Raw genomic sequence first — 16,486 nt, 5'->3', positions numbered from 1 at the left:
CAAGGGCAAACTATTTTTGTCCTTGATGACATGCACAGATGAACTGTTCACCACAAAACTAGCATTGTAAGCTAACAAAATCAACATTGTGATTTTGGATTTCATGTGCACTTACTGACTATTAGTGCTGAGGGGGATTAGTGTGATGATGTTCCAAAAGTGAATCTGTTGGGTTTGTCAGGCCTTATGTTTCCCTGCGCATGTAATATTTGTAAGACACGCGCTATATGACAGGTCATTGTGGAGGACGGAGAGATGTGGAGCAGCTGGTGCTCACAGTGACTCCTCAGGTAAAATAATGACTCTGTCAGTCGCGCTGGTCCTCCGTAACAGCAGGATCGTGTTCAAAAAACTGAAAAACACATGCTGTGAGCTGTCAATAGTATAAAAAACATCCTATTTTCCTTTCGTTTTCAAATTAAACTTGCGTTTGAAGAGTTCAGTTGCAAACATCTCTAAGTGCTGTGATATTTTCTTCTATAATATGCTATTTTTAATCAGGCTTTTATGGATATGTTCAATTATTTCACTTTGAAGGCAAACAAAATATAGCTTATTCTTTGCTATAAAAGTGAACACACACACACACAGAGTTGCATGAGAAAAGGATCATTTTTGAGAAAAAAATCCGATTTTTAAACTCTTCATTTGATTGTTGGTGACCTTTCTAACAAATATTTGTTGAGGTTTGAAATATTTTAAAGTTTCAGCTCAAAATACCACACAAATAATGTTTAATAACTCTGAAACTGACCCATTTAGACTTTGATACTATTTTTGTGGGGTTTTGGCGACTGTCGCTTTAAATTCAAATGAGATGTCCTCTTTTTAAAAGAGGGCGGAGCTGCAAATGCCTGTGTGTCAGCATAGTGGCAGATTCTAAAACAGCACTGCTGTCCTATGCTAATGAGGGAGGGAATGTCTCTAATTTCCCTCTCTGATGACATATACGACGGGAGAATGTTAAAGTTCTTCATCAAGTCTGATTATAACAAATACAATTTATACATTTTTACCATTAGAAGCTGGTTATATTTAGGCACTGCTGACACACAACTGTGTAAAAAGCTTATAAAAGTGATTTTTGCATAATAGGTCCCTTTTAAATATTTGCATATGCAGTAGGTGAAGATTCCTATTTTTACAGTTGCGTTTATTTAGTGTATGAAGAATCTTTCGGCAGTGGAATAGAAAGTTTTATATGATGTATGATAATTTTTCCTCAAGTTCATGGTTATGTCTAACAATTTCTAGTTATGAACTGTCTCAATCACACTTTATTCATCATAAAACTATTAATAGTATCAATTATTACAAACTATCAAGTTTAAATCTCACAATTCTGCCTTTTTGACCTGAAAATTGCAAAATAAGAAAATTACAAGTTTGCATTTCACAGTTCTGACTTTTTTGCCCCAATTTTTCAAAATATAAACAACAATATTACAGGTTTAGAAAATTTGTGCTTTTCCAATCGAAGTTGCAAAATTTAAACTAAAAAGTTTATATTTCATAATTCTGCGTCTCCCCCGAAAATCGCAAAACAACAAAGTCATCAGTGTCAGTTTTACATCTCATAATTTTCCCTCAACCCCTCAAAATTTGTATATAAAATTTTTAAAATAATTACAGGTTTACAAATATTTTAACTTAACCACTCAAAATAATCTAAATTGTTTTCCTTTTTTCCCTTAAAAAAATGGTTTTAAATATAGGCAAAAAAATACAGGTTTACAAAACTTGTGCTTTCTTCGTCAAAATTGCAAAAATTAATCAAAACAAAAACAAGTTTACATTTTAAATGAAAATATAAACTAAATAATTGCTGGTTTGCATCTCACAATTCTGCCTTTTCGTCCTGAAAATTTCAAAATAGAAACTAAAATATTACAGGTTTACAACATGTGTGCTTTCCCCATTGAAATTGCAAATTTTAAACAAAATATTTAAACGTTTTTTTCCCTAAAAAATCACAAAATATAAACTAAATATTTACAATTTTACATCTCACAATTCTGCCTTTTTGTCCTGGAAATTACAAATTATAAACTGAAAATTATACGTTTATATCTTACAATTAAATCCCTTTTCCTCAAAATATCAATATAAATTTAAAAAATAACCCTAACCCTTAACCCATCAAAATAATCTCAAAATTCTGCCTTTTTTTCCTCTGAAAATTGCAAAATTTAAGTTTAATTATTACACATTTGCAATTCTGACATTTGTTTTTTAAATACAAATTGCAAAATATAAACTAAAAGATTTACAGAAAAATCTTACTTCCCCTTCAAAATTATAATTTTCTTTACAAATTTATATTGCACAATTGTTTTCCCCATGAAAATTGCAAAATGCAAACTCGTATTTTAGTTTATATCTCATAAGTCGTTCTGACATTTTTCCCTGAAAATTGCTAAATATTAACCAAAATAAATTATGTTTTAATTCTAAGTTTGTATCTTATAATTCTGCCCTTTTTCCACTGAAAATTCTAAAATATAAATTATAGGTTTACAACTCAAAATTGATTTTCTTCAGTGTAAATTGTAAAATATACACAAAAATAATAATTTTACATCTCAGAGTTTGGAACTTTTTCCCTCAAAATTTCTAAATATAAACAAAAAACTGGTTTTCAGAAATTCTTACTTTTCCCCCTCAAAATAAATTTTTTTTTTTACAAGTTCACAACTTACAATTCTGACTTTTTTTCTATAAATTTCTAGATGTAAACAATAAAATGACAGGCTTACAAAAATTAGTGCTTTCCCTCAAAATCGCAAAATTCATTCATTCATTTTCCTTCGGCTTAGTCCCTAATTTATCAGGGGTCGCCACAGCGGAATGAACCACCAACTATTCCGGCATATGTTTTATGCGTGGATGCAATCGAGTACTGGGAAACACCTATACCAGGGTGTTCGTGGGGTCTAAAAAAGTATTAAAAGTTGAAAAATCAATTATGAGAAAATCAAGGCCCTTAAAAAGTCTCAATCATGTTTTTCCAAATCTTTCCTCCTAATATTAACAACAGCGTGCTCATGTGATTGATTCAGGCCGGGGCGTCTAGTGATTTGGCTCTCATATGTAGTGAAACTGCAGAGTAAAACAGATGGGAAAATGTAAGTTTGCGTATTCTGGTTGGAGAAAGACGAGTTTAAACAGTGGCTGAAGCCTGTCGCTGAAAACAACGTAATTTATTCCTTCAAGCTTTGTTTCTTCCAAGCTTATCTGAGTTCTGTCGCATGGTTGGTCTTTATTTATTTATGTAACCACAACTGTTTATGAACAACTGTTTATTAAGTTAAAGGTTTATTACTGATTAAAACTTGAAGTGGCGACGAAATCTTAAAATATTCTGAGAAGGTCTTTAAAAAGTCTTAATACTGAAATTACCTTTGGGACTCCTGCATATACCCTGCACACACACACACACACCCTCATACACGCCAATTTTGGTTGGCACGTTTGCCTCACAGCAAAAAGGTTGCTGGTTCGAGCCCTAAGTCAGTTGGCATTTTTGTGTGGAGTTTGCATGTTCCCCCAGTGTTGGTGTGGGTTTCTCCCTCAGTCTAAACACATGCGCTATAGGGGAATTGATTAAACTAAATTGTCCGTACTGTATGAGTGTGTGTGTGTGTGTGAATGAGTGTATGGATGTTTCCCGGTATTGGGTTGCTGCTGGAAAGGCATTCACTGCATAAAACTTATTCCTGGAATAGTTGGCGGTTCATTCTGCGGTGGCGACCACTGATAAGATCAGAGACTAAGCCGAAGGAAAATGAATAACAGGACTCACGTGTTTACTTCTGTATTTTTCTAATGCAGAGCTTTTAAATTTAAGGCAAATGTACACACTCATTAAAATCAAACGATGTATATTTTCTTCACGGTTTATTCAATGGCACTCCACAAACCAGACAGCGATAACATTTCAAATGAAAACACTGACATAAAATGGTACAGATTTGTGGCGTGAGAAATTATTCTTCATGTTAATGATTAGCATGTGGGCTAATGGCGCGTGCTCGTAACAGCCTCTTCAGGTCAGCCATGTGTCACCGTAAGTCAGGCACATATGGAATGGAAAGATGTCAAATTATTATCATTTTCAATAAATATACTACAATCACCAGCGTTTACACTGTAAGGACGTTTATTTGAGATCACAGTGATTTTTCTAAAGACTAATTTGCGTGACGGGTGTGCTTTGAGACTGTATACTTGATCCATCTCTCTGTTGCGCGGCGTCATTGCGTCGTGACGTCAGAAAGCGAGTCTGTTTAATCGGCGTAAACCATGAAGCCCGAAAACGTGCTGTATTTGTTGTTGTTTCCGCCGTGCGCTTTTCCTCCGTCTAGTTTGATGTAGATCTCATCTCCGGGCTCCAGATGTAAGATCACACTGTTGCTGGCATAGTCATAGTTTTGATCCGCGTCCTGCGCTATTGCACTCGCGCGCACCTGCGGGGAAAAGAAGATGAATCATACAGAAATACTGAGCATTTATAATAATAATAACTTAAGACAAATGCACATCAAGTTATGACTAAATCTGCTCATGACTAATAAAGTTCAGCGTGACTAAAGTTAAGACCAAAGGAAGTTTATAAAATAACATTTCTGATATATTAGTTCATTTAGTCCCCATATAAGTTACAGTTGAAGTCAGAATTATTAGCCCCCTTTTTATTTATTTTTCCAATATTTCCCAAATGATGTTTAACAGAGCAAGGAAATGTTCACAGTATGTCTAATAATATTTTTTTCGTCTGGAGAAAGTCTTATTTGTTTCATTTCAGCTAGAATAAAAGAAGTTTTTAATTTTCTAAACACCATTTTAAGGACAAAATTATTAACCCATTTAAGCTATATATATATATATGTTTTTCGAGAGTCTATAGAACAAACCATAATTATACAATAACTTGCCTAATATTTACCCTTACCTGCCTAGTTAACTTAATTAACCTAGTTAAGCCTTTGAATGTCACTTTAAGCTGTATCTTCAAATATTATTTGCTTTCATCATGGAAAAGATAAAATAGATCAGTTATTAGAAACGAGATATTAAAACTATTATGATCAGAAATGTGTTTAAAAATGATCTTTGTTAAACAGAAATTGGGGGAAAAACAGGGGGTCTAATAATTCTGACTTCAACTAGCCTATATGATTGTCTATTGATCAGATCAAATTTATTGGTATAATTTAATCATAATTAATGTTAATAATAATAAATAATGCAATTGTAATATTATAAATAAAGGCCTACAAAATGTTATATAAGCATTTATATTAAGATTTCATTCTAAATTTATTTGAATATGAAGTTAAAATCAATTTAAAAAATCAGTCAAACATTAAAGTGTAGCTCATGTAACCATCAGTTCTAATAAAATGTTGTTTACAGCTGTGTGTAGCTTTTAGAACCGCACATGAACACAATATATACATAATAAATGTTTGTTTTACAATTAAATAATTAAGAAGCCATTTTATAGAATAGGAAAGAATGATTTATATTTTATTCAGATAAATATGGTTGCATTTGTTGCGAAATAAATACTTATAAATGCACACACACACAAGCAAGGAATAAATAATTTATATGTATGGTGAATCTGTAAAGTGGTTATGTCACCTGCAGGCTGTGCCAGCTGGATTTATGACCTACCTGGTTATTCTTGCAGAGATCAGCCCACATGCTGGTCCCGTCACCGCCTCTCATTAATACGTGATACACGAAAAAGTAGATCCCCGGGATGGAGCAGGTGAATTTACCGCTTGAGGGGTCATAGTGGTTGCCCAAGTTAGTGACCACATCGTCAAACTTCAGCACCTCGTAGCCCTCGTGCTGCTTTTTGAGTCCCGCGTAGAAGGCGATTTTGGGGACGGTGCTGTAGGTCGCTGCGCTGATCACCCCGGTGACTCCGGGCGGTCCGGGTAATCCAGGCGGACCCGGCTCTCCGATGACCCCTGGGGGACCTGGAGGACCTGGCGGACCCGGCTGACCTCTCGGTCCGATCCTTCCTGAGCGCCCCGTCTCTCCTTTCGGACCGCGGATGAAAGTCGGTGGAGACTGAACTAAGCGGTTGTCCGTCGGCGCCGACGATGGAGACTTGGTGGTCCCGTACGGATCGCACACCATGCGGCAGGCGCCCAGCATCTCGTAGCGCGGGTCGGATCCTGCGGCGCTCACCAGAACCGGGATGAGGATCACCAGCACCAGCACCATGATGACCCCCAGCACGCCGGTGGCGATCACCCGCGCTCGGACGCGCAGTCTCGACAGCACCGGGCGCGCCGCGCGCTCAGATTTACGCGCAATCTTGCTCTGCCGCAGAAGAAACGATTGAAAACAAAAAACTTCTCTGCAGCCCCAGAGAAGTCGGTTAACTTTGCAATGAAGATGCTAGCATTCCCCGAGCTGACGTTAACGTCATCTGAACCACGTTTTTATTTGTTTACTGTAAAGTTAAACACCGCAAACACAAACAAATAATGTGTGAGGGAGATCTCCGCATCCCTGCTTTCTCACCTGAGGGTGAAGATGAGAGAAAGTGTGTGTGTGTGTGTGTGTGTGAGAGAGAGAGAAAGAGAGGGGGGGGGGGGGCGCACGTGAGCTGTATCTTCAGAAAGATGTGAAGACAGATTGATCTGAGACAAATCGGCTCTGCATCAAGAAAGTCAGCTTCTTTTAAAGCTGTGAGAGATTGATGAGGAACTGTATTAAAAGAGAGTTCTTCACTTTGAATGCAAAGAAAATGATGTGTTAAATATTTATATGTTACAAATTCAGTTTATAGGCTTTAAGAATGACAAAATTTGATGCCGAAACAGGCATATTTCTTATTGGTACGAAGTGTGAGTGTATTCCCCTCCACCAAAAGTAATTTATATATATAAATATATATTCAACTATTGGGCCCAAAGTGTGCCAAAAATTTGCCCCACACCATTACACCACCATCACTAGCCTGAACTGTTGATACAAGGCAGGATGGACCCATGCTTTCATGTTGTTGATGCCAAACTCTGACCCGACCATCCGAATGTCACATCAGAAATGGAGACTTATCAAACCAGGGAACATTTCTCCAATCTCCTATTGTCCAATATTAGTGAGCCTGTGTGAATTGTAGCCTCAGTTGCCTGTTCTTATCTGACAGGAGTGGCACCCGTTGTGTGGTCTTCTGCTGCTGCTGTAGCTCATCTGCCTCAAGGTAGGACGTGTTGTGTTTTCAGCAGGGGCGTAGTGGGCATTTTAAAAGTTGGGGGGTGGGGGGGGGGGATGGCAACTGTATGAAATCCAAAAGTTTACATTCTTCATCACCTGTTTCTAAATGGTCTGTCTCTAAAAGTGAGGTTGCTACGTCCCTTGTGTTCAGAGATGCTCTTCTGCAGACCTCGGTTGTACCGAGTGCTTATTTGAGTTACTGTTGCCTTTCTATGACCTGGAACCAGTCTGGCCATTCTCCTCTGGCATCAACGAGGCATTTGTGCCCACAGAACTGCCGCTCAATGGATATTTTCTCTTTGTCGGACCATTCTCTGTAAACCCTAGAGATGGTTGTGCGTGAAAATCCCAGTAGATCAGCAGTTTCTGAAAGGCGGTGAAATAATAAATATTTGTCACTTTCTCTTCGCTGATAAGATATACAGCCAGGTCTCAAGGATACTTCCGGGTTTCTTCCCACCACAGCCTCGATTTCACTTTTAAAAATGGCGGCCGTGTGAAATCAGTCTATTAGCTGTTGGTTGCTAAGCATACAGTAGTTACATTAAAATTTGGAGAAAAGAAAAAAGATGCAACTATTCATTTAAAGCGGTTGGTTGCAGCTATAGAAACTGAATTGAAAGTTTATTAGAAAATGTGTATTAAAAAAAACAGATTGACTTGATTACATCATTACATGTGCTTTATGAGAGTGGGTGGAGCTTAAGTTTTTCTTCTTCTGTGGAGCATTATGGGTAATGTAGTTTTCAGCAAAAATTCCACTAATAAACATTTCTTTTCGGATTAGTCCCTTTATTAATCTGGGGTCACCACAGAGGAATGAACCGCCAAATTATACAGCGTATAGTTTTCCTCTTTCAGCTGCAACCCATCACTGGGAAACACCCATACACTCTTGTTCACACACATACACTATGGCCAATTTAGCTTACTCAATTCACCTATTGACCTTATTCTAAAATGCGGAAGTGCGCCTGTTTTTGCGATTGTCTTAGAACTTCCGTTTCAGTCGCCTATGCGAGAAATGACAAGGAATAATAAACGGCAAAAAACGGCCAAACTACTTGCTCTACAAACAAATGTTTGCATGACTATACAGACCAAGTAGAATAATATAACAAGGAAATATCAGTTTGCAACATCAAACCGCTAAACGAGCAGTTTTTAATGTCTAAAAATGAATGGAAGTGAATGAGACCGGAAGTCTCGTGCCAAAAAGATTCAAATGGCAGCGCCCGCTCGTCTGCGGAGAATAAGGTCAATAGTGCATGTGCTTGAACTGTGGGGGAAAACGGAGCACCCGGAGGAAGCCTACGCCAACATGAGGAGAACATGCCAACTGATCCTGTCAGGGCTCAAACCAGCGACCTTCGTGCTGTGAGGTGATCGTGCTACCCACTGCGCCACCTTGACGCCCACTATTAAACATAACTGTAAAAAACTGTAACTTAAATTATTGTGAATAGATGTAACAATGTACACAATCAGTTAGCAACCTCTAATCTCACATCTTTCTAAATCAATTTCTTCATATTAAACATTGAATACCATTTTATTTTAATAGTTAACCACAATTTTGATGAAATTACAAGAGTGAAACCTTTCTTTACTCAGAGATGAAGGTGGGATTTAGCCAAGAGAAGATCTCTTAGTGTAATTATGCAGTCTTGGTGAAAGCATAAAGCATGTGAACTGTCAAAACCTGTGAATCTGCATGGAGCGTCGCTCTAGCTTCCTCTCTATCCATAAATCAGCTAGAGAAATGCAATCAATTCCAACAGTCCAGATTGATGGAGCACCCTAAAAAGTTCCACATCTTGTCATCCTAGACAGTAATATCAATATGACTCAAAATTTCGTTCTTAGCATCTCATCAAACCAAAAGGGATGAACAGACTCTCGAAGACAGTCTTAAAAACGATCACGTGTAGCCAGATCCCAAAAACACACATTTACACTTCATTTACTCACTCTCAGGGCATTGAAGATGGACCATTATTGTTCTCCACCTTCACTGTCTTTTCCACATCCAGGAGAGTTACAGTGTGGAGAAGCCCCAAAGAAGTTTTCACCCAGACTGTGAAGCATGGGGGAGGATCAACTGTTTGGGCTGTAATATCATGGCAATCCTTTGGCCCATTACTTGAGACACTAACATCAATATAACTCAAAACTCGCTCATTCAGAGGCGGTGACCGGCAATCGTGAAACAACTTTAATCTTTTTAGTACATGATAATATGCACAGAACATGCTCACGTGCCACGTCTCCTATAATGAGGCATCACAGAATTGCATAAGAATATCTCTGCTTCTCTCACACCTCCTGTGCTGTATGTACACAGACAGACACAGATGCACCACAGCACACACCCTTCTCTGAGTCAATGAGCACTTGTGTCCTGCCTTGTCCTCTCCAGCTGGCTTTCTCTGTGACTTACTCAGCGCCATTGGACCATCGCTGCTAATCATGAGTCACATGCCATTTTCATGCGCACAGCAGTGCTCCAACACACACAGAAAAACATCAAACTACTTTCACCACATGACAGCTTTATGATCGGTAACTCATTACTATCCTGTGGTATGTGTGCAGTAAATGCATAGATTACAAAAGAAAACAGCTGTTTAAGGGGTAGATCGCCCAAAAATAAAATTCTTTCATCGTTTGCTCACCAATATCACAAGTCATTTGCTTCTGTTGAACACAAAGTAGGATATTTTAAAGAAAGCTTTAAAGGGCCATGAAACCCCCTCGTTTCAGCAGGGTGTTTTCACACTTCTACTTTGGAAAAAAGTCAGAAAAGTGGGCGTGTCCATCTCTGTTCAGGGGGGAGTGTCGGAGAAACAAAAGAGGGATGGTGTGGGAGTGTCTATTTGAGCGCGCGCTGAGTTTCAGAATAAAAACACACACACACACACACACACACACACACACACACACACACACACACACACACACACACACACACACACACACACACACACACACACACACACAGGGGAGAAGGTGACTGTGTTTACATGGACATCTGTAATCTAATTATTTGCCAAATTATTAAATGGTGGACTTTAACTGCAGTTTGGCTCTTTCATTCAGGGAATTCAAAGTAGAGAATATGCCAAAAGTAGAGAATATGCCAAAAGTAGAGAATATGCCAAAAGTAGAGAATATGCCAAAAGTAGAGAATATGCCAAAAGTAGAGAATATGCGTGGGATTATGCGTACGCAGTGTTTCATACATCTGAAATTTTTACTGCGGACGCACATTTACAGCTTTGTGCGTACGCAATGTTTAGTATGATTTCAAAGCAAGTCTTCGTACATGAGGCTCTGTATGGTAATTGGTTTTTCATTCCACCTATAGATGTCAATTGGCGTCGCACCTCTCAAAAATTGTAACTACACATCGCAACGACGCGTAGCGCAAGCTCTGTGATTGGTCGGCTTGGTAGCACTGACGAGTCTGGGCGGGACCGAGAGCCGCACGAATGGCGCGAGCTGTACGCGAGCCCAATGGAGCGATTGTTTACAAGTGTCACGTGAAGGAGCTCCGGATGGAAAGTTTTGTTTTGTGTTTACCTCATAGTTAAAGTTGTTGCACGTCCGCCAGTTCCTGCCTCAAAATGAGCGAGTTTGAGCCACTTGTACATTCAGGAAGTGTTCAGGAAAAGCAAAACAGCAGAGAAGAAACTCGACACAGAGGAACATTAACACCTCACTGCCCACTAGCGTTTCAGAAGTGCTAATGCAGAGCAACAGAGACAGCGTGCAGAAGTATAAATGCACAGCTACACGCGTTGCATGCGCCGTGGGTCACGCCGGTCACTTGACGCAGAAGTATAAACCAGGCTTAACTGTGTGAAAAACAGTATAATTAACACGCGAAGATCCTCAGAGTCCTAACTATCTACTCTATTTAGCTATCCAAAAAGTACAAGGGGTGGCGCTCGCCCCTAACCTAGTGTACTAAACAGTAGAGTAGTCCTATGTGTTGCAATGTATGTCACGTGACCTTTTCTGTCCACTTCGTCCAAGCCTCGTAAACAACGTAAACTAAGAATGATGTACGAATAACGGACAGATAACGTGCACACAGAAACGGGCAACAACAAAATACACAGACAGGTTATTTTCTAAACGCACACGATGAATACAAAACAAGCGGAAAAAACAGAGAAAGAGAAAAATGCAAGCGAGGGACAAGCGAGTGGTCTGACGCACGCTTTTAAGACAGGTGGTCTTTGCTTATTGGATGTGACGTAAGAGTGACGTTACCGGGGAGGAATGACTGACAGCTGAATGCAGGGCTGGACTGGGGCAAAAAATCGGCCCTGGCATTTTGGGCCAGAGCGGCCCACTAAATTCAATCAAAATGCTATCTATCTATGCACGTCCAATATTTTTATCAACTCATATTCTATAAAACACAAAAGCCATATATATGAAATAAATAAATAAATACAAACTTTAATCTCAATTTAATTTCTGCACACTGTCCATAAAGATATTTGTTGAGTTCTAAAAAATACACTATTCATTCATTTATTTTTCTTCGCATAAGTCCCTTATTTATCAGGGGTTGCCGCAGTGGAATGAACTGCCAACTATTCCAGCATGTTTTATGCAGCAGATGCCTTTCCAGCCACAACCCAATATTGGAAATCACCCATACACACACACTTATTCAATACACTATTCACTCAGCCTATTTTCAATAATAAACATCACAAAAACTGCCTGCTAATGCATGGGTAAATTTTCAAAGGGAACAGTGTACTTTATAACCTCTTTCACCTCATCCTGCTTGCTGTTTCACTATCTAAACAATCAAAACATAATATAAGTCAAATTTGTTTCATTTTGATATTATGATAAACAGACACCAAACAGCCTCGTGTATCTATCATATTTATATGAGCATCATCTTCACTCTGCATATTTATAACAAAACAGGGCTCAAACATAACTGCCTCCTTTCATTTCCATTGAAAAGAATGAACTTTACCCTGTCTCTTTTGCAGAATATCAGTTTTAATAACCAATAATGGCCATTATAACAGTATAACGTACATTAAATTTAAACGATAAAGGTAAGCAATCAGTCAATGTGCAGAATCAGTGTATGTTACATAAATTAATATATTAGCTCATCTTTGCACTCAGCCAAAACAGTTAACTGAGAACAAGTGATTCAAAAGACATAAGAGTTGTTAGATAGAGACAACAAGATGAATATCACGTTTAACAACTATAGTGAGATCAGATCCAGCAGATGAACTGTCTGACATGCACTATACTCTCACCTGGGGTTTATGCTCATCCGCTAAACTACTGGCTGAAGATCTTCTGGTCAGAGAGTGTGTGGTCACGTGATTTGCGCTTTTAGCCGTGTACTAGAATGAACACATAGATATATACACTAGATGTCGCCTGGCCTATTGTTGTCTATTGGACGGAATGCGTCAATAGTGCCGCCATCTTGCTACAGGGTAGCGCTCCTTTGAAATGAATGCGGGACCAAGGTAAAGTGGAGGACTGTGGCCATCCAAAGCCAGAGATATACACATATACACATATATCTATGATCGGGAGTTTTCCTGGATGTTAGTATGTAATTTTATTTTTCTAATTGCGAAAATTATAATTTTACATCACGTTTCTACATTGATGGATCAGTGACCGCACGGGCATTCCTGACAAAAAGCTTCTGTTTGTGTGTACAGTAATGTACTATCCACCCTCCCTGTTAAATTTGATCTAATCATGTCCTGAAACACAGCTCCTCTCCTGCTTTCACTTCTCATACTGACGGAGGGAGCGATTCGTTTGTGAATGAATCCCCCGAACGACTCTTTCACTAACGTTAGCCGACAATAACACAAGTTTCTGGCAGCGCAGCATCTCGTTGTCATATTTCTTTTGCATTGTTTGCTGATTTTATTCAACAAAACTAGCATAAGCCGAGTGTTTAGTGCGAGTTGGAGCTGCTTTGCCGTATGGTGAATGCAGTAAGTGACTGTTATCATCAATAACATTCCCTGATTAGCACAAAAGTTCAGAACATACAAAAACAGAAAAAACGTAATATTACCTATGAAATGTTCTGCCTTTGTGCTTTGTTTTCTTTGTTTACTCGTTTCTACACGCGTAGACATCGCTAAAGTCCCGCATCTTCACGTAATAACACTGTCTTGACTAGTGCGGTTGAATGACATTGTCCTGGGAGCACTGTACCAATGTGGCGGCGCTATTGACGCATGCTCAGGGTCCCTATGCGATATCTAGTGTATATATCTATGGAATGAACAGAGAACTTTTCAGAACCGCTAAATGAAACGCTGGTGTATTTCCCGCGATTTTTTCTGCGCCTCCCTTGCGGTTCTTCTCTCTGACTCTCGACTATTTTGACAAATACACACAGACGACGCACGCTCACACGGAGTCCAAAATAGGAGTTTGTGATTGGGAATGTCAGAAAAGAAAAGAACCAATGGGCTGCAGAGTGTCACATGGGCCGGCCCGGTCTGTCTGTACGGGAAAAAAGCATCTACTTTCAGATAGTCACAGATCAATTAATAAGGCAGAAAAAAACGATAGGCTGCTAAGCCTTTTATGGGCCAATCAGATCATAAGACGATGATCAGCCCAGCCCAAAAAGTACGTCGGACCACCGGGAAAGTGCCCGGTTTGCCAGATGGCCAGTCCGCCCCTGGCTGAATGGACCAATGAACGGAACCTGAGAATACATGAAAGCAGATATGGGAGAACAGAGAGAGAGAGAGAGGGAAAAAAAACTGAGAAACAGAACACGAATAACACAAATACATAACATGGTTCGAACACTGTTTCTTGAAGGCAGTGCCATGTATCAGGATAATAATGCACCAATAAACACAGCGAGCCTGGTGACAGAGTAGTTTGATTAACATGAAAGTTGAACATCTTCCATGGCCTGCACAGTCATCAGATCTAAATATTATTGAGCTCTTTGGGGTGTTTTGGAGGAGCGAGTCATAAGGTTTCCTCCACAGTGTCACGTAGTGACCTAAACACTATTCTGCAAGACTTAAAATCCCTCTGTCCACTGTACAGGACTTGTATCTGTCATTCCTTAGACTAATTGATGCTGTATTGACTGCAAAAGCAGGCCCTACACCATACTAATGAACTATTGTGGTCTAAAACCAGGCATTTCAGTTTCATTGTTCAACCCCTGTGGAATGTCTTCCTGCATCTGTTTGAGTATGCAGATGCTTTTCATATAACGGTTAAACATATTTTTATGTGATTGCTTCGCTAGGCACGACCTCTGAAACGGGTGCATGTTTGGTGGATCTCTGTCTCTCTTTGCTCTGACTAATTGTTTCTATTGTGGTCTTTGATAAGTTTGTCACTCTGCAGGTCTGTGGCGCCGGGCCCGAGCCAGAATGAAGAGAGCAGATGAACAGAAAGGAAGAGTAGGTGCGAGCACACCATCACCCCCTCAAAGCATGGCCTCTCACTGCGCCGCCACTCACTCCTGCCGAGGGATGATTAACGAAACTTACGTAATCCGCCAGCTCTTTACTTACTTCAGAACATTCACACACCCTGTGCAAGCAGAAATTTGTTTGCTGTGAATGTGGACTGCTTATTCAAATGAGCCAAAACATTATAGGTAAAGTGATTAGCATTGATCATCTCCTAACAAGACCACATAGACTGCATTTACATTGTAGGTCTTGATGGTCGGTAACGATTTTGTGACTGTATCATATTTTTTTCGATGACTATGCTGACATAATAGCATCACCCAGTTGCTGAACATTTGTCTGCTGAACATCCATGATGTGAATCTCCCGTTCCACCACATCCCAAAGGTGCTCTATTGGATTGAGATGTGGTGACTGTGGAGGCCATTTGAGTACCGTGAACTCACTGTCATGTTCAAGAAACCAGTCTGAGATGATTCACGCTTTTTGACATGGGGCATTATCCTGTTAGCCATGGACATTGTCAGCAGCAATACTCAGGTAGGCTGTGGTGTTGACACGATGCTCAATTGGTACTAATGGGCCCAAAGTGTGCCAAGAAAATATCCCCCACACTATAACACCACCACCACCAGCCTGAACTGTTGATACAAGGCAGGATGTATCCATGCTTTCATATTGTTGAAGCCAAACTCTGACCCGACCATCCGAATGTCATAGCAGAAGTCCAGACTCATCAGACCAGGCAACCTTTTTCACTTGGACCAAGCAGTGTAAATACAGCAGTACAGTGCCTTACACCACTATTGGCACCTTTGCAAAAAGAAAGTTGTTTAATCTTTCGCTCAAGATTGTAACAAAAAGCCCTGAAGATGCTTGGGTTTGATTGTTATTGGGTTAGAGTAGAGGCTTTTTTTTTTCTCGAAATCCGTTCAGACCATGTGTGGTGATGTATTTGTATGTTACGTCAAATTGTAGTTGACCTCTGGGCTCAACTGAGTTTTGCAGCTCTCCAGCTGTTTCATTTGAGTAGGAGCTTATCTATTCAGAACAGTGGACTTTAGGGCTGTGTGATTTGGGAAAAACATCTAATTGTGATTTATTTATTTTTTGATAGATATTGCGATTTGTAATGTAATGTGTAATGTGTATTTATTTATATAGCGCATTTATTGTGTATGGCCATACACCCAAAGCGCTTCACAATCATGAGGTGGGGTCTCTCCACACCACCACCAGTGTGCAGCATCCACTTGGATGATGCGATGGCAGCCACAGGACAACGGCGCCAGTGCGCTCACCACACATCAGCTATTGGTGGAGTGGAGAGACAGTGATCGAGCCAATTCGGTGGAAGGGAATGATTGGGAGGCAATGATCGTAAGGGCCGATAGAGGGACTTTGGCCAGGACACCGGGGTTACACCCCTGCTCTTTCACGAGAAGTGCCATGGGATTTTTAATGACCACAGAGAGTCAGGACCTCGGTTTACCGTCTCATCCAAAATAAGAATTTGATTTACAATTTAATTCAAGCTTCAGCTCAATAATCTGTAAGCCGTGGCAACAATTCTGCGACACCTCTTGAAAATGACCAGTTTTTGTTCGGTGTCTGTGACTTTGAAACCAAAATATTACTTTTTTTTTAAATCGTGGGTTTAGTTGCGGAATTATGATTGGGCAGAACGAAAGTGTGCTTACTCAATTGGCTAGTTATAAAGCCCTGGTCAGATCACATGATTTCGGCACGATTTTCTTGTTGTGAGGAGT

General features: G+C 39.7%; 1 protein-coding gene and 1 long non-coding RNA gene across 2 annotated transcripts in view; one reads left to right on the top strand and one right to left on the bottom strand.

Moving 5' to 3' along the window:
- LOC141377726 (uncharacterized) overlaps nucleotides 1-16,486 on the top strand; it is a 187,805-nt gene that overhangs the window by 118,597 nt on the left and 52,722 nt on the right. The gene's annotated exons all lie outside the window — the stretch shown is intronic.
- On the bottom strand, nucleotides 3,885-6,527 carry c1ql3b (complement C1q like 3b). The gene is given in 2 exon segments (NM_205701.1): nucleotides 3,885-4,466; nucleotides 5,680-6,527. Coding segments are annotated over 2 exon segments (741 nt in total). The 5' UTR covers nucleotides 6,241-6,527; the 3' UTR covers nucleotides 3,885-4,286.

The sequence above is a fragment of the Danio rerio genome, chromosome 2 (genome assembly GCF_052040795.2).
Source record: "Danio rerio strain M-AB ecotype USA chromosome 2, GRCz13ab, whole genome shotgun sequence".
NCBI classification, from domain to species: domain Eukaryota; kingdom Metazoa; phylum Chordata; class Actinopteri; order Cypriniformes; family Danionidae; genus Danio; species Danio rerio.
Note: the sequence above shows the minus strand (reverse complement) of the source record. Positions and strands in the feature narration are given on the sequence as shown.